At 40.2% G+C, this 25576-nt stretch overlaps 1 protein-coding gene across 3 annotated transcripts in view; it reads right to left on the minus strand.

Annotated features, from left to right (window-relative positions):
• Positions 1 to 25576, minus strand: part of LOC138826388 (intraflagellar transport protein 81 homolog) — a 154966-nt gene that overhangs the window by 21729 nt on the left and 107661 nt on the right. For 2 of the 3 annotated variants that reach the window (XM_070021493.1, XM_070021495.1), the window contains 5 exons: positions 20644 to 20730; positions 19611 to 19682; positions 19443 to 19528; positions 12505 to 12550; positions 7621 to 7764 (listed from right to left, as the gene is read on the minus strand). In XM_070021493.1, the coding sequence (XP_069877594.1) occupies positions 7621 to 7764; positions 12505 to 12550; positions 19443 to 19528; positions 19611 to 19682; positions 20644 to 20730 (435 nt within the window). Of the gene's footprint in view, positions 1 to 7051; positions 7210 to 7620; positions 7765 to 12504; positions 12551 to 19442; positions 19529 to 19610; positions 19683 to 20643; positions 20731 to 25576 lie in introns of those variants that run through there. The other variant, XM_070021494.1, reaches the window with a different exon arrangement.

The following is a 25576-nucleotide window of genomic DNA, read 5'->3' on the forward strand; positions in this document are numbered from 1 at the left end:
ACCAAAACTCAGGTCACGCTCATTTATATTTCATAACTTAGCACAATGCCAGACACACAGAAGTTAATATCTGCATGTAAATAAATGAAGGATATTTTCATTTCATTTTCCAATTAATCAAGTAATATCTTGCTAAGTTTTTGGGTTGAGAAATTGCTTCTTTGCATTTTCTACATTATGCAAGATATGTCTACAAAACTTCAACATATTCTGAATTTAATCATACTAAATTTTGTGAGCTTGCCTAATATTTTTAGTTATTGTTTCATTGCAGCACTGTTTATACACAAAACAAAACAAAACAAAATTGGGGCTGGGAAGGTGGCTCAGTGGTAGAGTGCTTGCTTCACATGCATGAGGCCCTGGGTTTGATTCTTTAGCACCACATAAGCAGAAAAAGCCAGAAGTGGCGCTGTGGCTCAAGGGGTAGAGTGTTGTTAGCCTTGAGCTGAAGAACTGAGGGACAGAGCTCAGGCCCAGAGTTCAGACCCCACGACAACCAAACCACCCCCCTCAAAAAAAAATTGGATTTAATCTACATGTCCAAAGGAGGCATGATTTTAACACTTGAACACACTTTCATAATAACTTATAGAGTTTCAGTCTGCTGTCTATAAAATTATTACTCATTTTTTCCATGTATTTATTCGGCACTAATTTTCTACATAAATCCCTAATCTGAGTGGGTAGAGTTTATAATTTTAATCTTTAGTAAAATTGCTCATCACATACTTATTTTTCTAAGGGTACTATAAATTTATAAGCAGCACTAAAATAATTACTTATCACACCAATCTGTTTAATGTATGCACCCTGTATACTCACGCAACCCTGCAATATGCTACAGTATTTAAAGCACAAGTTCTGGGTCCTGGGTATGCAACACTGTGCACCTGTGTAATGCTGAGGAAGCCCCTCCGGGTGCCAGTTTCATCACCTACAAGATGGGGTACCTGTGCCTAGTCATGCAATCATTGTGAGGACAACTTGGGTTCATGTCCATAAGGCAGGGGACAGTGCCTGGAACATAGTGAGTGCTTCGTTGGGGCTGCAGAGGGTGAGGAAATTATATAGGCTAATCTGCTACTTTGTATAATTGGGTTTTCTTTCATATTTGCTGTCTTAACAAAGTCTTCCCTAAGTGAACTTGCTCGGCTTGCAGCTCTTTCATCATGGATCACGCTCCCTCCTGAGGAGCGAGCCGCACTGAGGTTACTCTGCTCCTTCTGATTCTTTCCTCTGCTTCCTCCCGGGAGCCTGGGAGAGCTGCCTCCCAGGCCCTGCACCCGAGATTACAGGAATCACTCTGAGGCACTTGAAGCTGCGCCATTCTGTAATTATTTACCAGTTATCCATCACATGCCTTGTTAAGCGGCTGCCTGCCACATCCTGGACTGAGGTGGAAACCTAAAACTTTCACTGAGAAACAACAACCTTTAATTTCTTCCTCTGCTCTGAATCGCAAATTACCATAGCAGTAAGCCCAGTTCAGTGACTCAAAGCCTCTCAGCTAGCAGTTCTAGAAAGGAAATTGTGAAACTGTGGAGCTCACCAAGAAGCTACTGCCAGTGTGCCAAAAGAGGGAGCTTGGGAGCAGAAAGCATGTGTTTGCCAGGCTTCTAAAAAATACTTAATTTGGATTCTTTTTTCTTTCCCAAGGATGGAGTAGGAGTAAAACATAATCATAGTCAACTTTCTCTTTTTAAAGGTTGCTTTAAGAAAGGAAAGTCAAACATCAGAAATACACAGATCACTTTTAATGATTGCTCTCTATCCTCCCAGACAAAACACTCACCTCATGCCTGGCTGCCAGGCACCAACAGCTCTAATTAAACTGCTCTCATTAAAGGGAGGAGGTGGTGCGGGAGGAGAGGGGTAGGCAGGGAGAAGAGGGGAAGGTGGAAGAGGAAGTAAAGGAGGAGTGGGGAGAAGGGCAGAAGGTGGTAGAAGAGGAAGAGGAGGAGGGGGTATACGGAGGAGAAGCTGAACCAGTATGACTAGGAAATTATTACATATTGAATAAAGGTACTGCCATGCAAGGTCTAAAATAATTAAAAGATCTGTAATTTAGATCTTACCTGAGCACAAGGATAGAGTCACTGATGATACAACCAAGCTAAAGGGAAGCTAATCATCAGGTGCCATCTTACCCTTTTCCAGGGCAAACCACTCCTACTGCCAAGCAAGAGGACTGGTGTAAGCACCTAGAACTCTTGGTGGAGACAGGCCTTGTATTCACATTTGTTAAGGCACTGGCAGGGTGAATGTCTGCATAAGACACATACTTCCATACAGAATCATTTTACAAAATAGACTCTGCCTTTGTAAAGGCAGCTTTGGCAAGCTATTCATTTGTATATTTCTTCAAATTCACTTCCAAAGAATTTTAACTTGTATATTTTTAGTTTGAACACATATTGAGCTTATTATTTTACTCAAATTACCAATTATTTTGCATCATCTTAACTTAAAAAACACAATTGGAAAATGCAGAACTTAAATTTTTTCCAAAAAAAGTATGCTTCATATATGTTGATAGGCAGAATGATATATTTATTTGATAGCTAATTAAATTACTTTTTAGTATTCCTGCCTGTTGAATTTAAGCAAAATGATGGAAGGATCAATCCGAAGAAAGCTAGATGTTCTGCAATACCAGAGGCCTGGGAACAATGTTTTAAGACCCTTTGCAGGCTGGAAATATGGCTTAGTGGTAGAGTGCTTCTCTAACATGCATGAAGCCCTGGGTTCAGTTCCTCAGCACCACATAAACAGAAAAGGCCAGAAGTGGTACTGTAGCCCAAGTGGCAGAGTGCTAGCCTTGAGCAAAAGAAGTTCAGGGATAGTGCCCAGGCTCTAAGTTTAAGCCCTGGACTTAAGGACTGGTAAAAACAAAACAAAACAAACAAACAAAAGACCCTTTTGCTACACTCTCCAGACCTGGAAAAACATGACCTTGAACTCAGTTGTTATTAGATTCACAACAGGAAGCACATCACTGTGTTTGCTAAAAGATCCCTCCTACAGCACAACCTTTAAAGTTGGATTGTTCCTAAACCAATAGAGCAACAGAGAGCAAGTGGCCTTTTGAGAGTCAGGGCTGACAGTCTGTCCTAGGCAACAGTTGGTAACACCAAGACCTAAGAGAAGGAAATCTGTGAACACAGAGATGGATTTCACAAGCTACATTTTTCTCCTTTATTTGGGCCATCATAGGAAAGACAGATTATTTTTTACAATGATTTAAGGACTCTCATCAATTAGCCTGTGACAGCATTCATCTTGAAGGAAAAATGTAATAAGCTCTTCTTCCCTAAGTGCCAGCTGTCAAAACCTGCCAGCATTAATCAAAGCTTTTCAAAGATCCAATCAAATCACAGACTGAGTGGAAAGTCACTGCATGAGACCGATTAAGCTGTATTACTAAATGTCCAATGTTACATAAAAACTATAAATAACTTCGTACTGTTAGTCTTTTAAATTTGCTTTTCTTGAAGTAATCATGCTGTTCGGCATCAGTTAATAAAAGTAATGCTGGATCTGCCTCTGTGTTGAATCCACAGAGTCCTTGTGCAGAAGAGAGATGGGAAGTGAAAATCCAATGAGTAGAACCCTAAGCATGCATTGGCAGATCTGTCATTAACACTTAAAACTTAAGAGGAGGGCTGAGCCGGGCGCTGGTGGCTCACGCCTGTAATCCTAGCTACTTAGGAGGCTGAGATCTGAGGATCGCGGTTCAAAGCCAGCCCAGGCAGGAGAGACTGTGAGACTCCTATCTCCAATAAACCACCAGAAAACCGGAAGTGGCGCTGTAGCTCAAGTGGTAGAGCGCTAGCCTTGAGCTGAAGAGCTGAGGGACAGCGCCCAGGCTTAGAGTTCAAGCCCCACGACCAAAAAAAAAAAAAAAAAAAAAAAAGAGGAGGGCTGAGAAGGTGGCTCAGTGGTAGAGTGCTTGCCTTGCATGCATGAGGCCCTTGGTTCAATGCCTCAGCACCACATAAGCAAAAGAAAAAAGCCGGAAGTGGCGCTGTGGCTCAAGTGGTAGAGCGCTAGCCTTGAGCTAAAGAGCGGAGGGACAGGGGCTGGGAAGGTGGCTCAGTGGTAGAGCGCTTGCCTTGCATGCTCAAGGCCCTGGGTTCGATTTCTCAGCACCACGTAAGCAAAAAGAAAAAGCCGGAAGTGGCGCTGTGGCTCAAGTGGTAGAGCGCTAGCCTTGAGCTGAAGAGCTCAGGGACAGCGCCCAGGCCCAGAGTTCAAGGCCCCACGACCGGACCCAAAAAAAAAAAAAAAAAAAAAAAAAGAGCGGAGGGACAGAGCCCAGGCTCAGAGTTCAGGCCCCACAACTGCACCCCCCCAAAAAACAAAAACAAACAAACAAACAAACAAAAAAACAACTTAAGAGGAGCACCCAAGACAGGGGTTAGGCATCAATATCTGGATTTTGTGAGTTGATTTTCCTTTTGTACAATAAAATGCTGTTTCAATATTTGCAAAGGAATTCATATTCTGGTACACAAGGCATCACTTACTATTGGCTTAAAATTAACAAGCCTGCAGCCAATATTGCACAAACACATCTATTCCTATGTCCAAAAATAACTGCCAAATCAAGAAGAGCTTGTCTCTAAGAACAGCCTTTCTTCTTTAAGCTAATGGTTGATATACTAGTTTAAAGGTACAAATAAGAATGCTGGGTAGAAGCTGGGCGCTGGTGGCTCACACCTGTAATCCTAGCTACTCAGGAGGCTGAGATCTGAGGATCACGGTTCAAAGCCAGCCCGGGCAGGAAAGACCGTGAGACTCCTATCTCCAATAAACCACCAGAAAACCGGAAGTGGCACTGTAGCTCAAGTGGTAGAGCGCTCGCCTTGAGCTGAAGAGCTGAGGGACAGCGCCCAGGCCCAGAGTTCAAGCCCCACGACCGACAAAAAAAAAAAAAAAGAATGCTGGGTAGGGGGATCTGGGAATGGCTTAATGGTAGAGTGCTTGCCTAGTATGCATGAAGCTCTGGGTTCGATTCCTCAGCACCACATAAACAGAAAGAAAAGGCCTGACATGGCACTGTGGCTCAAGTGGTAGAGTGCCAGTCTTGAGCAAAAGAAGCTCAGGGACAGTGCCTAGGCCCTGAGTTCAGGCCCCAGAACTAGAAAAAAAAAAGAATTCTGAGTAGCTAATGCTTGCCCAAATAAGAGGATAAAGAAGCAGAAGACCAAACTGAAATCACTAACATGAAAATGTTCCTTTTCCCTCCTTAAATTTTTTTTTTTTTTGGTCAGTTGTGGAGCCTGAACTCTGGGCCTGAGTGCTGTCCCTCAGCTCTTCAGCTCAAGGCTAACCACTCTACCCCTTGAGCCACAGTACCACTTCCGGCTTTTTCTGCTTATGTGGTGCTGAGGAATAGAACCTAGGGCCTCATGCATGCAAGGCAAGCGCTCTACCACTGAGCCACCTTCCCAGCCCTCCCTCCTTAAACTTTTAAAAAAAGGTATTTCTTTCTGTAAGTCCAGTTCTTCCTTAGTAAACTCTATGTTAATGGGGACCCCATGAGCAACACACAAATACGATGTAGTTCACCACTGAGAGAGAAAAGTGATCCAAGCTTATGTATTTTACATGGAGGAGAAACAACTTTCCTTCATTGAATTTTTTTTCAAGCTAGGCAGAGAAGTGCATGCCTATAATCCTACTAATAGAACTTGATGGCAAGAGGGCTGATGAAGCTGAAGACCAGCCCAGGCAAAAACAAAATACTCAGGAGGAGACAGAGACGAAGGGGGAGGGAGAAAGAAAAATAGAAGGTAAATAATTTTGAAAAAATTCAAAATTTTGAAAGGGGATGAAATGCTTGTGAAATAGATTATCTGCAACTATGAGAATAAACAGAACAGTGAAACCTGTTAAAATTACTTGGGGAAGGAAGGAGGAGGGGAGGGGAGAGTGATAGAGGGGGTAACATTGAAATATACTATAAGCTGGGGCTGGTGGCTCACACCTGTAATCCTAGCTACTCAGGAGACTGAGACCTAAAGGTCATGGTTCAAAGCCAGCCTGGGCAGTAAAGTCTATGAGACTCTTATCTCCAACAAACTACTCAGAAAAAGCCAGAAGTGGCACTGCCTTGAACAAAAGAATCTCAGGGATAGCACCTAGGCCTTGAGAACAAGCCCTAGGACCAAAAAGAAAAGAAAAGAAAAGAAAAGAAAAGAAAAGAAAAGAAAAGAAAGAAAGAAAGAAAGAAAAGAAAGAAAGAAGTACACTGTAAATGTTTGTAAATGCAACAAAGCTATCCCCTTCTATATAAATAATGTAAGATAACATTAAAATAAAATTTAAGGGCTGGGAAGGTGGCTCAGTGGTAGAGCACTTGCCTTGCATGCATGAGGCCCTGGGTTCGATTCCTCAGCACCACATAACCAAAAAGAAAAAAAGCCGGAAGTGGCGCTGTGGCTCAAGTGGTAGAACGCTAGCTTTGAGCTGAAGAGCTGAGGGACAGCGCCCAGGCCCAGAGTTCAGGCCCCACGACCGGACCCAAAAAAAAAAAAAAAACCCAAAACATTAAAATAAAATTTAAGAAAAGGGTTAGGAGCTTTGTTCAAGTGGGTAGGGTACTTGTCTAGCATGCTCCAGGAACTAGGTTCAATCTAAGGAACTGCCTCCCCCTCCCCCATATCTAAAAACTATAAACTATTTTGAAAAACTATAAATGAAGCAAAGAACAGTAAATAAATACACTATAGCTCTTTAAGAAAAAAAATGAAAGAAATGTTCTAGTATCTTGTCCAAATGAAATAGGAACCGAAAACACTTTGAATTCTTTAACTTAGGATTTTGTGCTAACTTTTTAGCCTACCATCTATATTCTGTAATAATTTCTTATAATAGTAGTTCTCAAGACTAACAGATGATTACATTATTAAATCTGTAATAGGTTTTGATAGAAATAAGTAATAATCCTTTAATATTAGAATATAAAAACATATGTTAGGGAAATAAATTTTTGACACAACTATACAATTTGAAAATAAATAGCCATGATACATTATACATCAAATTTTATTGCCTTCTTATGAATAGAACAAATATGGTATTCAAAATATACTTTCTTGCATTTTACAGAAGAAAAAGTAACTGAAGTAAAATTGAAGGAATTGTTGAACTTCAGATAAATGTTTCTTCAAAACAAGAGATATTAGTTCCTAAAAGAGTCCTCTAAAGTTAAAAAAAGATTAAGAAAAACATTAAGCTATTGAGCTACTACCATTAAAAAAAAAACTACAAGTTTTTTAGTGGACATACGTTTACATCTGTAGATAATAAACTTAGTCTCTTCCCCCATAAAAACCTAGGAGACACCTCTGATATCTACACTAAACAAAAAAAGCTTCTTTTTCATATTAAACAACAACAACCAAAGCCCTTTTAAATCTAAATCTACCTTAACTTTCCAAGAAAACTTTTTAAAAAGGAATGGTTAACCTGAAAGCAAAAGGTTGTTCAAATGACTTTCAAGGAAAGAAATACATATGGAATGTGCTTATAACTAATAGTGTCAAGTACAACCCAAAACAATGACCCAAGAATTCACAGTATCAGCCGGTCCTCTCCTCCCTCCTGAATTACCTGACCAACAGAAGTTTGGCTTTGTTGTTTCAGAAAGCATTGTTTTTTACATTCCATCAATTGTTCAAAATCATGCCACATTTTCACTTGTTTCATATTTGGACCATGACTTTCTCGTACAGCTTTTTGTTTTTCTCGAAGTTTCTACAATGAAAAAATAAATAATCTAGTTACAGAGATACTTTTCTTTTCTTTTCTCTTTTCCTTTGTTGGTCGTGGGGAACTTTGGTCGAGAACTTTGAGCCTGGGCGCTGTCCCTGAGCTCTTCAGCTCAAAGAGGAACACTCTACGACTTGAGCCACAGCGCCACTTCCAGTTTTCTGGTAGTTAACTGGAGATAAGAATCTCACAGACTTTCTTGCCTGGGCTGGCTTTGAACCGTAATCCTCAGATCTCAGCCTCCCTATCAGTAGCTAAGATTATAGGTGAGAGCCACCAGCAGCTGGCCAGAGATACACTTTTAATGTTACACATCAAGATAATATGGTATATCATAGTTAGGCAATTGGCTAATTAAATTTAAAGCAGATACAGGATATCCTAAAGAGGAAACTGGGAGAGGAAAAACTGGGCAAATATAAAGGAAGAGATCACATTGTCTGAAAAGAATTATATCTTAACCTGACTTATGTAATTGTAACCTCTCTCTCTGTACATCATCTTTACAATAACAATTAAAAATTAACAAGAAAAAAAGAACAGAAAAATGTAAAAGAAGGGAAGGAAATAAGAAAGGGCATCAGGAGAGCATAACAAGTGAGATGAACTGGGTTTCAACACTGGCTTTGTCACGAGTGATCGGCAATGTTTCCTGGGTCTGCTTTCTCAATTGTCAGTTAGGACTAATAATTGACGATAAATAAAAATATGTCTTATAAGGTTATTTTTTTCACATGATAAATACTTCATAAATTATCATATTCTATGTATGTTATTATTAAATGCTATATTCTAGCTTGAAACATTGTATGATCTATTTATGTTCAAATTAATCATATACATATCTTTCTTAGAGAGAAGACAGGTTTATTTATTTATTTAAGTACTAAGATGTTAAATAAGGGCCTTTGTGCTTGCTAGGCTGGCTCTCTACCACTCAAGCCATGCCTATAGTCTTGCTTTTGCTGTTTTTTTTTCCTCTGGAGATTGAGTCTAGCAAATTTTTCTGCTGGCAAGAGTAGAGCCAGTGATTTTTAAAAAGGTATACCATTCAATAAACCCAAATCTTTACTACAACCACTGACTGCCCAAGCTATTTTAGTCATCAAATCTAAAATTATAAAAAGAAGTAAATTTTCTACAATAACTTGTAAAAATATACTTTGGTTCTTTTTTTTTTTTTTTTTGTCGGTCGTGGGGCTTGGGCACTGTCCCTGTACTCTTCAGCTCAAGGTGAGCACTCTACCACTTGAGCCACAGCACCACGGATTTTCCTGCTTGGGCTGGCTTTGAACCTTGATCCTCAGATCTCAGCCTTCTGAGTAGCTAGGATTACAGGCGTGAGCCACCGGCAACCAGCTTATACTTTGGTTCTATGTAATATCAAAGTGAGAAATGCTGACTGCAAAGAGGGGTCAACACAAAGCCAGACAACAATGAGAAATATGGTAGAGAGAAAAAGAGTACAGATAAGGAAGAAAGAAAGGAGAGGAGAGGAAGGAGAGAAGGTAGGGCAGGGAAGAGGAGAAGAGGAGAAAGGGAGGGGAGGAGAAGGAGAGGGGGCTCAAGGAGCTGGGAGAGGAGGAGACAGGGACAAGGAGATGGGAGGGGTAGGAAAGGGAGAAGGAAAACAGAGAGGAGACAACAATGTACATATAAGGAAACACAGTGTGACCAAAATACTATCTACATGGCCATCAAACGTGAGAAAATCACCAAGAGGGACAGAAAAACAAACAAAGACAAGGAAGCAGAGTACACTGGAACATCCTCCTTTCCTCTTTTAGTACGTGGTGGATCTACCATTGATTTAAGCAAGCTGGTGGTTAATGCTTGCCCAAATAAGAGGATAAACTAAGCTAAGGACCAGATTCAAATCACTTACTAAATGCTGTCCGACGCAGTATGGACAACCAAAGAACTTAACAGTAAACAGCAAGAGAAAACAACAGAATTTTAAAGTACAATTCTATAACCAGCAGTTTTTTGATTCAACATAGGGCATATGAATACATATACTAATGTTCACATTTATTAATAATTTTCCCTCACAACAAACATTTTATCCTTATATAGCATTTGCAAAGGCCAAACTTATAAAAGCCCTGATCATAATTTTAAATTAAGGTTAAATTTAAACTCTAATTTTTCTTATATTAGTAGAATAATTTCCTTGTCAAACATCCTAACAATCTATAAAAGTTAAAGAATCAAAGACAATGTGGGTGCTGTATCAGAAATATTAATTTGTTTTATAATTCTGGGCCTGAAACCTTTAGCTTTATAAGTGTAACTGACTAGTTTGTAATTTATTTTTATATTTATTGTCACTTAACACAGATTTGTAATAGTTGAGATGAGCTGGGACAGTAGAATGTGGGGATTCCATTCCATGCTCTGGTCTAGTCTGGAGCGTGCACTTGTCATCACTGAGTAAGGTGAGCTGCACTATACTGCATTTGCACTGAAAATTTAGACCTACTGTAGAAGTGAGAGGATTGAAGAGCTGTGCTTCTGACAGCCTAGAAGATGAGGAATGAGCTAGTAATTGGCTCATTTTGCTTAAAAATATTTAGTGTCAGATTGCTGCAACCACTTTTCTCAAGAACCTGCAGTAAAACACTACAGTGAAAGGGAAAAGCCCAGGTTTCATTTTTGGTGCTGGGGGCCAGAACTGTGCTCAGGCTAAACATGAGCTCTACACTGCCCAAGAACAAGCTTGCGCCGGGCGCTGATGGCTCATGCCTGTAATCCTAGCTATTCAGGAGGCTGAGATCTGAGGATCACGGTTCAAAGCCAGCCCGGGCAGGAAAGTCTGGAGATGCTTATCTCCAATAAACCACTCAAAAACCAGAAATGGTTGCTGTGGCTCAAGCAGCAGAGCGCTCGTATTGAGCTGAAGAGCTCAGGGACAGCTCCCAGGCCCAAATATTTCTGCACATACCATCACCCATCCAGATGCTTTTCAAAACAAGAGAAGTTGAAGAATGCTCCTTAACATGGGGTCTTTGGGAGGGAGTCAGTTAATAATCACAGTATGCTAAAAAAAAACTAAAAATCTCTAGTTAAAATAGTGTACAAGTGAATGTTCACAAATTAACTCAAATAGGCGCTTTCACACATAAAAGTTCCTTTTGAGAATGACATGTCCTTATACAAGGGGAACTGGATATTTAGAATTCACAAGTTCTCTGTTAAATGGAGAATTAGCATTGGAAGGTTTCCATTTATTTGTTTATTTATTTAGTTAGTTAGTTAAGTTAGTTATACCAGTCCTGGGGCTTGAACTTGGGGCCTGGGCACTGTCCCCGAGCCTCTCTGTGCTCAAGGCTAGCACTCTACCACTTGAGCCACAGTGCCACTTCCAGCCTTTTCTGTGTCTGTAGTACTGAGGAATGGAATCCTGGTCTTCATGTATGTTAGGCAAGCACTCTACCACTAAGGCACATTTCCAGTCCTCCTTTTATTTTTTAATCTACTCAGTATAATAAATATCTGCTCACAAATCACAAAGAAAGAATAGAGGAAAGCTTTTAAGAGAAATAATTGGGGTTGGGAAGGTGACTCAGTGGTAGAGCACTTGCCTTGCATGCTTGAGGCCCTGGGTTCGATGCCTCAGCCCCACATAAGCAGAAAAAAAAAAAGCCGGAAGTGGTGCTGTGGCTCAAGTGGTAGAGTGCTAGCCTTGAGCTGAAGAGCTGAGGGACAGCGCCCAAGCCCAGAGTTCAGACCCCACGACTGGACCCCCCCCCCAAAAAAAAGAGAGAAATAATTGATTCTAGGTTTCGGACAGGAAATGTACAGGGTGAGCCTGGAATACTGTGTCACATTAGGAAATAAATCACCAAAGTCTATTAGGGATTTCTTCAGAAGGATTCAGAGCTAGGTTTCGTGGTATATGCCTATAATCCTAGTGCTCAGGAAGCTGTGGCAATATTGAGAGTTTGAGACCATCCTGGGCAACACAATGAGATTAAGCCTATAGTTTAAATCTTGTGTTAAAGGTTTATATGTCAGCCTGACACCAGAGGCTTATTCCTGTATTCTAGTTACTCAAGAGGCTGAGATCTGAGCATCAGGGTTCAAAGCCAGCCCAGGCAGAAAAGTTGAGACTTTTATCTCCAATTAACTACAAAAACAAAAACAAAAACAAAAAAACAAACCTAGAAACAAAAACAAAAACCAGGAACCAATTCCAGCTGTGGCTCAAGTGACAGAATGCTAGCCTTGAGCATAGAAGCTCAGGGATAGCACCCAGGTCCTAAGTTCAAGTCCTAGGATAGGCCAAAAAAAAAATTCATTGTAGGACTGATGATGCAGCTCAGTGATTAAGTGCTTGTCCTTGTGTTTGAGCTCTAGCACACCTCTGCCCTTGGGGAAAAAAAAAAGTACAGACATGGATTTTTTTGTTTTTGTGGTGCTGAGATCCAACCCAGGGGATCACATATGCTAAGCAAGTGCTCTATCTGTTTGTTTTTTGTTTTTGTCGGTTGTGGGGCTTGAACTCTGGGCCTGAACGCTGTCCCTCAGCTCTTCAGCTCCAGGCTAGTGCTCTACCACTTGAGCTACATCGCCACTTCCAAAGTGCTCTATCTCTAGACCCTAAGTATCTAAAAAAGCATCTTTACCTTTGAAAGAAATTAAAATTTTCCCTTTAAAACTATGGCCTTTGAAAAAAAATGATGATGTCATACTTATAAACTAAAAGTCATAAATAATTCTTACCTTTCCAAGGTTTTCTTGTTCAGTAATATTTTTGGTATACTGTTCCCTAGAAAATTAACAAAAATTATTTAGTTTAAACTTCAATTGATTTAATCATATAACAAATTATAAACTAACACATGTAGCTATATATATTAAGCAATATATTTGGTAATATAGTTTAAGAGTCTGGAATAAAAAATAAACGCATTATCAAGTACTATGTCTTTCCTCATCTTCAGTCGGTTCTTTCAGGAAATAGTAAGTTAATGCAAGGAGGCATACTTCATATGAAATTATATTAAAAAATTAAGATGTTAAATATTATTTCTTATTAATCTACTCTTAAGGCAACAACAATCTATTTACTTAAACTTTGTATTTGAAGAAGTTTGCAGAAAGGAGAAAAAGTGTGTGTGTGTGTGTGTGTGTGTGTGTGTGTGTGTGTGTGTGTGTGTGTGTGTGTGTGTGTGTGTGTGTGTGTGTGTGTGTGTGTGTGTGTGTGTGTGTGTGTGTGTGTGTGTGTGTGTGTGTGTGTGTGTGTGTGTGTGTGTGTGTGTGTGTGTGTGTGTGTGTGTGTGTGTGTGTGTGTGTGTGTGTGTGTGTGTGAGATAGTACCAGGGCTTTGAGCTTTCACGTTCATGGCTGGTTCTACCACTTAAGCCATGCCTATAGTCCACTATTTTGCTGGTTAACTTGAGGTGGAGTTTCACAGATTTTTCTTCCTTGGGTTGGCTTCAAACTGAGCTCTTTCTAGTTTAGACTCCTAAGTAGCTAGGATTACAGGTGTGAGTCATTGTACTCAACTAAGTGCACTTTCACACTGGTAGTGGGGCTTGAATTTAGGGCCTGGTGCTGCCCCCGAGCTCTTTTTGCTTAAGGTTAATGCTCTGCTACTTTGAGCCATATCTCCACTTCTGGTTTTCTGGTAGTTAATTGGAATCTTCCAGACTTGTCTTCTGGGCTGGCTCTGAACTGTGATCCCCAGATCTTAGGCTCCTGAATAGTGAGGATTACAGGTGTGAGCCACCAGTATCTGGTTTAAAATGCACATTTTAAATAAACATTTAATAGTATCTAATTCTGAGGTTCTATTTCTGTGAAGTTGTTCAACAGGAAACTCCCATGACTTAATGAACATAAAAACAAGGACTATTGGACTATTTACTTTATGAATGAATGTATATAGAAATGCTTAAGTAAATTATGGTTTGTACATTTAAAAGAAGAATAAAAGTGATACAAGAGGGGATGGAAAGGTGGCTCAGTGGTAGAGTGCTTGCCTTGCATGCATGAGGTCCTGGGTTTGATTCCTCAGCACCACATAAGCAGAAAAAGTTGGAAGTGGCTCTGTGGCTCAAGTGGTAGAGTGCTAGCCCTGAGGTACAGAGATGAGGGACAGCACCCAGGACCAGAGTTCAGGCCCATGACCAAAAAAAAGTGATAAAAGAGGATGAGGGCAGGGCATATCTATAAATACTGAAGTAGAAATTCTAGGTTATGTGCAAGCTGGGTGCTGTTCGCTCACCAACAAAAACTAACAAACCAACTGTGTGTACAAAAGCTCAGGACAGCATCAAGACCCTGGATTCATGCCCTAGGATTGGTACAAAAAGAAAAAAGAAAAAAATTGTGTGCGTAGCTTAGATGTTACTTTTTTTTTTTTTTTTGGGGGGGGGGGGTCGGTCATGGAGCCTGAACTCTGGGCCTGGGCACTGTCCCTCAGCTCTTCAGCTCAAGGTTAGCATTCTACCACTTGAGCCACAGCGCCACTTCCGGCTTTTTTTCTTTTTGCTTATGTGGTGCTGGGGAATCGAACCCAGGGCCTCATACATGCAAGGCAAGTGCTCTACCACTGAGCCACCTTCCCAGCCCCTAGATATTACATTTATATACACATGTATATACATATACATACACAAATTTCCCATATATTTGCTAATATATACATATATAGACATATGAGAAAAGAATGTCATAATGTATACTGGTGTTAAAGTCTGAGGTGAGACAAAATGTGGACCTTTTTTTATGTGTATGTAAGCTGAACTCAGGGCCTGAACACTATCCCTGAGCTTTTTTGCTCAAGGCTGGCACTCCACCTCTTGAGCCACAGCTCTACTTCTAACAGCCTTTTTTTTTTTTTTTCTGAGATGGTTTCACTACATTGCTCAGGATGTCTAGGAACTTATACTATGTTGCCCTTCTGTCTCAGCCTCCTGAGTGCTGGGATTACAGGCATGTACCACTACACTTGGATAGACAGCACTCAGTTTCGATGTATACTGTTTCATAATTATTGAGTTTTTTGGGGCTGGGAAGGTGGCTCAGTGGTAGAGTGCTTGCCTTGCATGCATGAGGCCCTGGGTTCGATTCCTCAGCACCACATAAGCAGAAAAAGCTGGAAGTGGGGCTGACGCTCAAGTGGTAGAGTTCTAGCCTTCAGCTGAAGAGCTGAGGGACAGTGCCCAGGCCCAGAGTTCAGGCCCTACTACTGATCAAAAACAAACAAACAAACAAACAAAAAGAACATAATTATTGAGTTTTGTTTTTACAAGTATTTATAGGAAAAATATTTCTAGTTTTAATGCAAAAAATTAAAATGTTCTTTATTTTAAAATAAAAATGTAATATTGCACAAAAAAAGCAAATGAGATTTAAAGTCGGTGACATGTTAAGATAAAGGTTGAAAGATAAGGACTAAGCAACAAATGGCAGCATCTAAGAGACTTTAGACTTTATGTTAAAATATAATCAGATTGGGCTGGAAAGGTGGCTCAGTGGTAGAGTGCTTGCCTTGCATGTATTAGGCCCTAGGTTCTATTCCTCAGTACCACAGAAACAGAAAAAGCCGGAAGTGGCGCTGTGGCTCAAGTGGTAGAGCGCTAGCCTTGAGCTGAAGAGCTGAGGGACAGCACCCAGGCCCAGAGTTCAGGCCCCACGACCAGACCAAAAAAAAAAAAAAAAAGAATACAAAATTGAGAATCTAAGAAAACATAAATCACAAAAAAGAAAATGCAGTAGCCTAAAGAGAAGCAAAATTGTGTGAAATTGATGTGAACAGAGAGAATGTAAAGTAGACAAGGTCCTGACAGTGCTAAAAGTAGAATGTACACAGGAATGAGGGTGAAGAAGAACAAACAATTCTTACAAACCTTCATTTTCCCCTTAAAATTTACCAGACAGTAAGTCACACAGCTTGCCTTTCCAGCTCTCCAAAGGAAAACAGGTAGGAGTGTGTAAGAGGCATACCTTTTACGAAGAATGCACAGCTACAGAACAGACGGCTTTAAATCAATCATTTGCACCCCAGGCCTGAGAACAGTCCAAACTGTTCCAAATTCTTCATTTATATAAAAAGTTCTCAAGAAACAAACAGGTTTTGTATATTATATGTACTAAAACCTACTTTTTATTGATTAAGCAAATTTATTTAAGGAATAATTACGGAACTAAGGATGTAGCTCAATGGTAATATGTTAGCCCAGTACATCTGAGTGCCCTCGGTTTGATGCCCAGCACCATAAAAAAAAAAAAAAGAAGAAGAAGAATTACGGAGTACTTGTTATGTGCCAGTATGCCCTGGGTTTCAGGTCAAAATCAGGACAGAAATGGCAAAGCACCAATACATACATCATATTTAACTTGATCCTATGTATATTATTTTTATTTTATAGACAATGAAGTGATTTGCCCAAGGTGATACAACTATGAACTGAAAAAAAGAGGATAACAGATTTTATGAGCTGAGTGCCAGAGGCACATGCCTATAATCTTAGCTACTCAGGAGGCTGAGATCTGAGGATTGCAATTTGAAGCCAGTTTAGGCAGGAAAGTCCATGAGACTCTTATCTCTAATTAACTACCTAAAAAGCCAAAGTGTAGCTCAAGTGGTACAGTACTAGCCTTGAGAAAAAATAACAAAAAACCCCCCAAAACAACAAAAAAATCCCTCAGGAACAATGCAGGAGCCCTGAGTTCAAGCCCATGACTGGCACAAAAAAAAGAAAAAAAAAAGAATGTATGAGTTTTCCATTTTGAACTAAACAAAGCAGGCTGCCTTTTCAAAACTTTTCTTATATCTATCTTTAAGCTTACCAGAAAGAACTGCTGAAAATGAAAATGGAATGACAATAAAAATATTGTCTATAAGCCAGACAACAGTGGCTTACACCTGCAATCCTACCTGATACTCAGCAGGCTGAGATCTGAGTATCACAGTTTGAAGCCAGCAAATTCAAGAAAGTTTGTGAGACTCCTATCTTCAATTAAATCACAGAAAAAGCTGGAAGTGGTAGAGTTCTCTCCTTGAGCAAAAGGAACTCAGAGACAGTGCCCAGGCCTAGTTTAAGCTTCAAGACCAGCAAAAGAAAAAACATTGTCTATAATATTTTAAACAGGTATCAGTGAGTTCAGTTCAGAGAGTAATCAACACCATTTTTATTCCTAATATTCCTGTTATGTACAGCTATATTTAATTTAATTTATTTATTTATTTAGGTCCGGTCGTGGGGCCTGAACTCTGGGCCTGGGCGCTGTCCCTCAGCTCTTCAGCTCAAGGCTAGCGCTCTAGCACTTGAGCCACAGCGCCACTTCTGGCTTTTTTCTTTTTGTTTATGTGGTGTTGAGGAATAGAACCCAGGGCCTCATGCATGCAAGGCAAGTGCTCTACCACTAAGCCACCTTCCTAGCCCCCAGCTATATTTTAATATACATGGCACAATATTTTCTGCAGGAAAACTAGAGAAGGATGAAAATTCATAAGGATCTTTTTTAAAGGATAAAGAACATCTTGCTAGAAAAATAATGACAAAATTAACTGTATAGGAACAATTATTTCCTTCTTTTGCTATTTATACTGATAAATTGAAAGAAACAAAAATTACTTTAAAAAAATTTTGTATTTTCAATAATAAAATCACTTAATCCCTTCTTCCTTTCTTCTGTGATACTGAGGGTTGAACTCAGGGCCTTCTACTTTGCTGTACAGATGCTCTATGACTTCAGCCATGTCTCCAGCCTTTTTTGCCTTTGTTATATTTTGAGTAAGGTCTTATATGTTTGCTGGCTTGAATCATAATCCACCTCTTTACACTTTCCACAAAGCTTGGATGACGGGCATGCACTACCATATCCAGCTATTGATTGAGATGGGGGTCTCCTGGTTTAAGTTTCAAACCATGATCTCAAACCATGGTCTTCCCAATCTCCATCTCCTGTGTAGTTAGGATTATAGGCTAACTTTTGTCATTTCTTAGCATTGGCCATATAGATTTATTAGAGCAAAGTCTACATTCAATGAAAAGATCTAAATAAGGACATTTTTAGTTTCGTATGTGAGAGTACACACTTTAGAAAAAACAATTGTTCTATTTATAGTACACTTTCAGTCTAGCTTGCATTCCAGTGCAATACATAAAAAAATTAAGATTGCAAGAATCTATTTCATAGATACCTTTCTGTAATATTAACATGTGTGTGTGTGTGTATGTGTATGTCTTCCACTTAAAATCTCAATTGCAATCTCAAAAGTAAATTCCAAGGCTTGGGTTTATTTTTTATTTTTTGCCAGTCCTAAGGCTTGAACTCAGGGCCTGGGCACTGTCCCTGAGATTCTATTGCTCAAGTTTAGCACTCTATCACTTGAGCCACAGTGCCACTTCTGGCTTTTTCTGTTTATGTGGTACTGAGGAATCGAACCCAGGGCTTCATGCATGCTAGGTAAGCACTCTACCAATAGGCCACATTCCCAACCCCTCAGGTTTTTATTGGATGGTAAATTAAAACATTTAAATTGTGATGATGGGCAAAAAAAGCTTATCTTGTTCAATTATTGCATTTTATTACAAGTAGTTAATTCAATTATAAATGTATTTTTAAAGGCAGGATTTGATTTACTACAGAACATCACAAGCTAGGATTACAAAAACAAAAAAAAGAACTAAGTAGTATTTACACACCCTACTCTGGCACATTGCAATCACACAGATTCTAGCTAAAATGCTCCATTGGCAGAAAGATGATGAGAGTCACAGCCACTTGGGGCTTTAAAAGGAGACCAAGTTAATGCTTATAAAGGAGCAATGATGAATTATACATATTCCTGGGGGAGGTGAGGGGCTAACAAGTTATTGCTTAGTGTTTACAGAGTTTCTTCTGGGTGATGAAAAGGCATGGAAATGGTTGGACAGCATTTTCAGGGTAATCAATGCCACTGAAATCTTGGCTTAAAAGTGGTTAAACTGCAGCTCTTGTTTTTTATTTATATATATATATATATTTAAACATATATATGTACACACATACACATATATGTACACACACACACATATATATATTATCTCATAAATAGTAAGCAAGGAAGAGTTAGAATTTTATGTATTCTGCTTAGCAGGGAGGGAATATCCAGAAAATAATAAGATTCAAATACATTTTAGTATATATTTAAATATCCTAAGTTTATATAATCCTATGTTTTTTATAACCCCCCCCTTTTTTTTTTTTGCCAGTCCTGGGCTTGAACTCAAGGCCCAGGCATTGTCCCTGAGCATTTTTTTTTTTTTTTTGCCAGTCATGGGGTCTGGACCTGGGCACTGTCCCTCAGCTCTTCAGCTCAAGGCTAGTGCTCTACCACTTTAGCCACAGCACTACTTCTGGATTTTTTCTTTATGTGGTGGTAAGGAATCAAACCCAGGGCCTCATGCATGCAAGGCAAGCCCTCTACTGCTGAGCCACCTTCCCAGCCCCCCTGAGCTTCTTTTGCACAAGGCTAGCACTCTACCACTTGAGCCACAGCACCACTTCCAGCTTTTTCTGTTTATGTGGTACTAAGGAATCAAACTCAGGGCTTCAGGCATGCTAGGCAAGCACTCTACTACTGAGCTACCTTCTCAGCTCATTTCTAACACTTTTATAGATAAAAACATTAAGTAGCAATATAAAACAAAAACATGGCTTGCCTAATTGCCTTCCTCTTTTCTTGTTGATCGGAGGAGACATATGCTTTCATCTCATCAGTAGCGCGACGAAGTTGAACTTCTAGGTCCTAAATGGGAAGACAAATTTCAAGGAAGTCTTTGACACAGAAAAATCTCAGAAAAGAATTCAATCCATTTTCTTTGTCTTACCTTAATCATACAATTTGTATAATGGTATTTACTTTCTTCTTGAAGACACTCTTCCCGGAGTCCTCTAACTTCCTACAACATGTCATTTTAAATGAGCAATGTTATTGAAAGAGTAAGACAAATGCAGAGATGACTTTAAATATACAATAAAAGATCTACCATCAGTCATTTACTTTTATGATTTTTTAAGCATATGCAATTATTCTAATAAGAAAAAGGTAGCAATCTTTTCTAGAAACTTTTCTTATCACTCTAAAATCTGTAGGTTCACTTATCCATTATTAAGGTCTGCTGTGTGCTGAGGACACACAATTAATGAGGCAGACAGGTCCTCGTCACCTTGTTCAAGTAAGGAGACTGACATAAACAAGAAAATGAGTAATGAATGATATTTCAGATGGGGGCAGGCCATGAAGAAAAGTCAGAAGTAGGATAGGCTAGAGTAGGCTGGGCTTACCTGGGGTGGAGTGGGAAATGTTAGTTAAGGTGGTCAGGGAAGCCCTCCAGGGGGAGGTATATAGAAAGTTATATAGAAAGGTAGGCAAAAACCGAGGTGCAGAAGTAGTAAAGATGGGCTTGGCCTGTTCGTAGTTCAAGAAGAAGGCCTGTGTGGAAGGGCTCCATAGATGAGGGGCATAGTAAATGGATCTGAAGAGAACAAGCCAGGTGGGGGCCTGTGGTTTCAGTCCAAGTGTAAGTGGAAACCAGAGCAGAGTGCTGTGAACTGCAAAAGGTCTCTTTAGCTGTTCAATGGAAAGAAATCTTGGGAAGACAAATGTGGAAACAGGAATCCAGTTAGAAGGTCACTGTGGGAGTCCAGCAAGACACGACAGAATTTAGGATTTGGTGGTAGTGGTACAAATAGAAAAGTTCAGAGTGTACATATAAGATTTAAAAAATAAATACTTCTGGAGCTTAGAAGACAGGCAGGAGATGGTGATAAAGATTTGGAAATTTTTGACACTAATGTAGTGATAAAACGCATTCACAGCCAATATTTTCTAAATTGTTATAGTAACAATTCTCTTCTTACCTGTTCTAATTTGGACCGATTGCTTTCGAGGCCTGCTGCACAGCTGTCATATTGGGATTTCTTTTCATCACACTCCTGGGTTAGTTCCTAGTATGAAAAGGGCAAATGACTGTATAAGTAAAAAACAAAGACCTAAAATGTGGATCTAAAACAATGTGTGCCCTTGTCAGACTTGTAACTTAACTCTAAGCTTCTTGGCATACTTAAGAGTTATTTATACAACAATCAGACATTTGAGAATTATGACAGATGGAGGTGCTGATAAGAATAATAGCTACCATGTATTGAGCTCTGTGCCAAGCTCCTTATTAGAAGCTTGGGATATAACAATGAACAAAACAGCTAAAAATTCTTCCTCTCAAGTAACATTCAAACAAGCATTTGTGCTGCTGTGGTAACTACAATGGGAATGCAAGGTGAATGAAGCACACAGGACTCTATGGGACCTAATCCACACTGGGGATCAGTGGGAATAACTTCCTGGAGAAATCAATATTGAAACTGAATGTGAGATTAGTAAGAATAGTTAGAGGAAGAAGAACAAGGGGAAATGGGCTGAGCTTTTTTTTTTTAAAGCACACAAGGTACAAAGGATTAGAAACGAGAGAGAAGAAAAATTAAGGAACACACAGTGGTGAGCATTACTGGAGAGGTCTAGGAAGTGGTGAGGGAGGATGAAGACTCAGGTGATAAGGAGAACTTTGTGAAATATGCCAGGGTATTGAATGGGGCCCTTGACAATAACTGAAACTCACAACAAGGCCTCAAAGGAGGCTCTACTACCCAGTACAATGCCTGGAGAACATTCAGGAAGGCCACATGCTTGCCAAAGATTATACTACTCAAGAAAGGCACAGTTAGAACTTTCTGTTCAGGCTATTTTAGTAATTTTAAAGTTGATTCTGATGTAGTATTTTGAATGGGATAATCTGAAAATCTGCTACAAATACTTAGAAATGTTGAAAGTATATACAAATGCTTGATAAGGTAGAGCAAACATGTATTAAGTGCACAGCTGAACTGAATTTCAAAGAAGAGGAAGTTAGCAGGGCCAGAAACAAGAGATCACATATTGGCTCTTCCTAGGGAAAAGCATGGGGTGAGCTAGTTTTGGCATTTGGAATTTTAAAGTCTAAGCAGGGCAGAAGAAAAGCTTTAGGCCAATGCAGACTAAGAAGCTAGAATAAAGCACCTTGTATTAAATCCAAGTTGCTTTCAACCTGTGACTCTCTGAGTAAGGGCTACTGCTAGCCTGAGAGTGGCCTTGGTTTCCCACAATACCATTTCCTTGAGAATGAGAGTAACCATAGATGAAGGATGTTGTGTGTGCTGCCTTTGTTGAGGGGGACTGCATGTGAGTGTGACTACAACAGCATCAAAAATTGTAGGAAAAGGGCTGTGGCTTTTATGTACCAAAATGATCAACAGATAGAGGCTTTCCAGGCTGGCAGTCACTCACATCCTAGCCTCTCAACCAGATGAGATGATATAGTTAGTAAAAGCCTTTTGGCCTATGAGTCTAATGGACAAATTTATCAGTATGCTGCTCTGCTGCCAGCCCACAAAGGCAGATGAAAAGGTGGTCTGAGCCTAGGTAGGTTTGAGATTTAAATTTTCCAACCTACAAGGTCCAGAAGCTTCTAAACAAAGGCATTAGCTCAAAATTAACTTCCAGCTTGTGATATTTTCTAAAACATATGGCAGAATAATTGCAAAACAAACAAACTGGAGGAACACATTCTTTGCCCTGAGTTGCCAGGATTCAAGAGACAAAATCTTTTGGGTATAGTAGTACATGCATATAATCTCAGCACTCAGGAGGACAACACACTCAGGAGGACAACAGTGGCACACATCTGGAATACTAGCTACTAAGGAGGATAGTGATTCAAAGCCAGCCTTGCGCAGACAAATCCAAGAAACTCTTATCTCCAATTAACTAGTAAAAAGCCAGAAAGTGGAGGTGTGGATCTAGTGGTAGAGTGGGAATTTTAATGAAAAAAAACAAAGAGTACAAGGCCCTGAGTTCAAGCCCCAGCAGTGCATTGCATGCGTGTGAACACACACACACCACATACACATAATGAGGGAAAAAAAAATGAAAAAGATAGTCATTTAAGTTAAAAATTGAGGGGCTGGGAAGGTAGCTCAGTGGTAGAACACTTGCCTTGCATGCATGAGGCCCTGGGTTCGATTCCTCAGCACCACATAAGCAAAAAGAAAAAAGCCAGAAGTAGCACTGTGGCTCAAGTGGTACAGCACTAGCCTTGAGTTGAAGAGCTGAGGGACAGCGCCCAGGCCCAGAGTTCAGCCCCACGATCGGACCACCTCCAAAAAAAAAAAAAAATTGAGTGGAGGTAGGTGACAGTGGCTCATGCCTATAATCCTAGCTACTTGGGAGGCTGGGAATGGAAGAAGCCACAGTTTGAAAAAAGCCCAAGCAAAAAGTTCACAAGACCTTATCTCAACCAATGGCTAGGTGCAATGGTTCATACCTATAATCCTAGCCATGAGGCTAATGTTGGGAGGACCATGGTTCTGGGCTAGCTCTGGGAAGAAAAGTCCATAAGACTTCATTTCAACTAAGAGAACTATAGAAAAACAAAACAAAACAAAACCCCAAGGAAACAGACTTTCAGGAAGCAGAAAACTGGGCTAGAAGGAAAGAATGAGGCACAAGTGAGAACCGCTGGCTGTGTGAAAGCTACACAGGAAGTGACCATAAAAACCACAGTGACACGGACTTTTAAAGATGTAGAAAAAAGAAGGAAATTATTCTAAGTTCCTATAATGCTGGAAAATGATAATTAACTTATTATTTCAGAAATATATGGTAAATACTGAAAAGTAAATTATATTAGAATCAAAGTAAAGACAGAAAAGGACATAAAAGAAAAAGGGAAATGAGACTGTTTACAATGGTGGAAGGTTAAAAAAAAGAACAAATTCAGCAAAGAAAGAGCAGAGAAAAAAGCTGGGTTGCTGGTGGATCATGACTGTAATCCTAGCTACTCAGGAGGCTGAGATTTAAGGATTTTGGTACAAAGCCAATCCTAGCAGAAAAGTCCCATGATACTTTTTTTTTTGTGGGTCGTGGGGCTTGACCTCTGGACTTGGGAGCTCTCCTTGCGCTCTTCAGCTCAAGGCGAGCGCTCTACCACTTGCGCTACAGCGCCACTTCTGGTTTTCTAGTGGTTTATTGGAGATGAGAGTCTCATGGACTTTTCCTGCCTGGGCTGGCTTTGAACCTTGATTCTCAGATCTCAGCCTCTTGAGTAGGTAGGATTACAGGCGTGAGCCACCGACACCCAGCTACCAGGAGACTATCTCTAATTAACCACTCAAAAAACAGAAGTGGAGCTGTGGCTCAAAGGAGAAGCATACCAGCATTTAGGAAAAGAGTTCAGGGATAGGGCCTAGAACTTGAGTTCAAGCCCCAGGACTGACAAAAGAAAACAAAAACAAACAAAAAAAGAAAAGCAAAAAATACAATGGCTAGAACAAAACTACAAGCCAGAAAACACACATATTATTTTTATAGGCTTTAAAATTGAAAGTCAATAGCAGGGCACCGGTGGCTCACGCTTGTAATCCTATCTACTCAGGAGGCTGAGATCTGAGGATCACTGTTCAAAGCGATCCCAGGCAGGAAACTTTGTGAGATTCTTTCTTGTTTTGTTTTTTTTGGGGGGTCCGGTCGTGGGGCCTGAACTCTGGGCCTGGGCGTTGTCCCTCAGCTCTTCAGCTCAGGGCTAGCGCTCTACCACTTGAGCCACAGCGCCACTTCCGGCTTTTTTTCTTATGTAGTGCTGAGGAATCAAACCCAGGGCCTCGAGCATGCAAGGCAAGTGCTCTACCACTGAGCCACCTTCCCAGCCCCCTTTGTGAGATTCTTATCTCCAATAAACCACTAGAAAACCGGAAGTGGTGCTTCAGCGGTAGAGCACTCGCCTTGTGTTGAAGAGTGCAAGGAAAGCTCCCAAGCCCAGAGTTCAAGCCCCACGTCTGGAAAATAAAATAAAATAAAAAAATAAAATTGAAAGTCAAGCCAGGCGCCGGTGACTCATGCCTATAATCCTAGCTACTTAGGAGGCTGAGATCTGAGGACCGAAGTTCAAAGCCAGTCCGGGCAGGAAAGTCCATGAGACTATTTTTTTGGGGGGGTCCGGTCGTGGTGCCTGAACTCTGGGCCTGGGCGCTGTCCCTCAGCTCTTCAGCTCAAGGCTAGCGCTCTACCACTTGAGCCACAGCGCCACTTCCGGCTTTTTTCTTTTTAATTATGTGGTGCTGAAGAATCGAACCCAGGGCCTCATGAATGCAAGGCAAGCGCTCTACCACTGAGCCAACTTCCCAGCCCCTCCATGAGACTCTTATCTCCAATAAACCACCAGAAAACCATAAGTGGCACTAGGGCTCAGGTGGTAGACCACTGGCCTTGAGCTGAAGAGCACAAGGACAGGGACAGTGCCCAAGCCCAGAGTTCAAGTCCCACAACCAACAAAAAAATGTAAAACATTAAAATAAAAAATTTAAAAGTCAAACATAAAATGACATTGCAAAAGCTAAATGTATGTATGTATCTATGTATCTATTTATCTATCTATCTAAATAGGCCAAACTTAGCCATCAAAATAAAGTTTTCAGATATTACATAGTGAAATCTAATTCAAGATCTAAACTAGACATCTAAACAAGAAGCAGAAAGTATAAGATGAGCAAAAGAAGTACATAAGTCAAATAAAAATAAATATGTTAATATTAATCAGGGTTGATTTCAGAGTTTACTCCAAAAAAATTGTTTTCTAAGTTAAGTACTAGCAACTCATGCCTGTAATCCTAGCCAATTGGGAGTTTAAGAACAGGAGATGTAGGTATGAGGCCATCCCAAGCAACAAAGTTGGAGAGATACTCTCTCAACCCAAATCCAGGTGTG

The sequence above is a fragment of the Dipodomys merriami genome, unplaced genomic scaffold (genome assembly GCF_024711535.1).
Source record: "Dipodomys merriami isolate MVZ:Mamm:240054 unplaced genomic scaffold, mDipMer1.0.p SCAF_142, whole genome shotgun sequence".
Classification (NCBI taxonomy): domain Eukaryota; kingdom Metazoa; phylum Chordata; class Mammalia; order Rodentia; family Heteromyidae; genus Dipodomys; species Dipodomys merriami.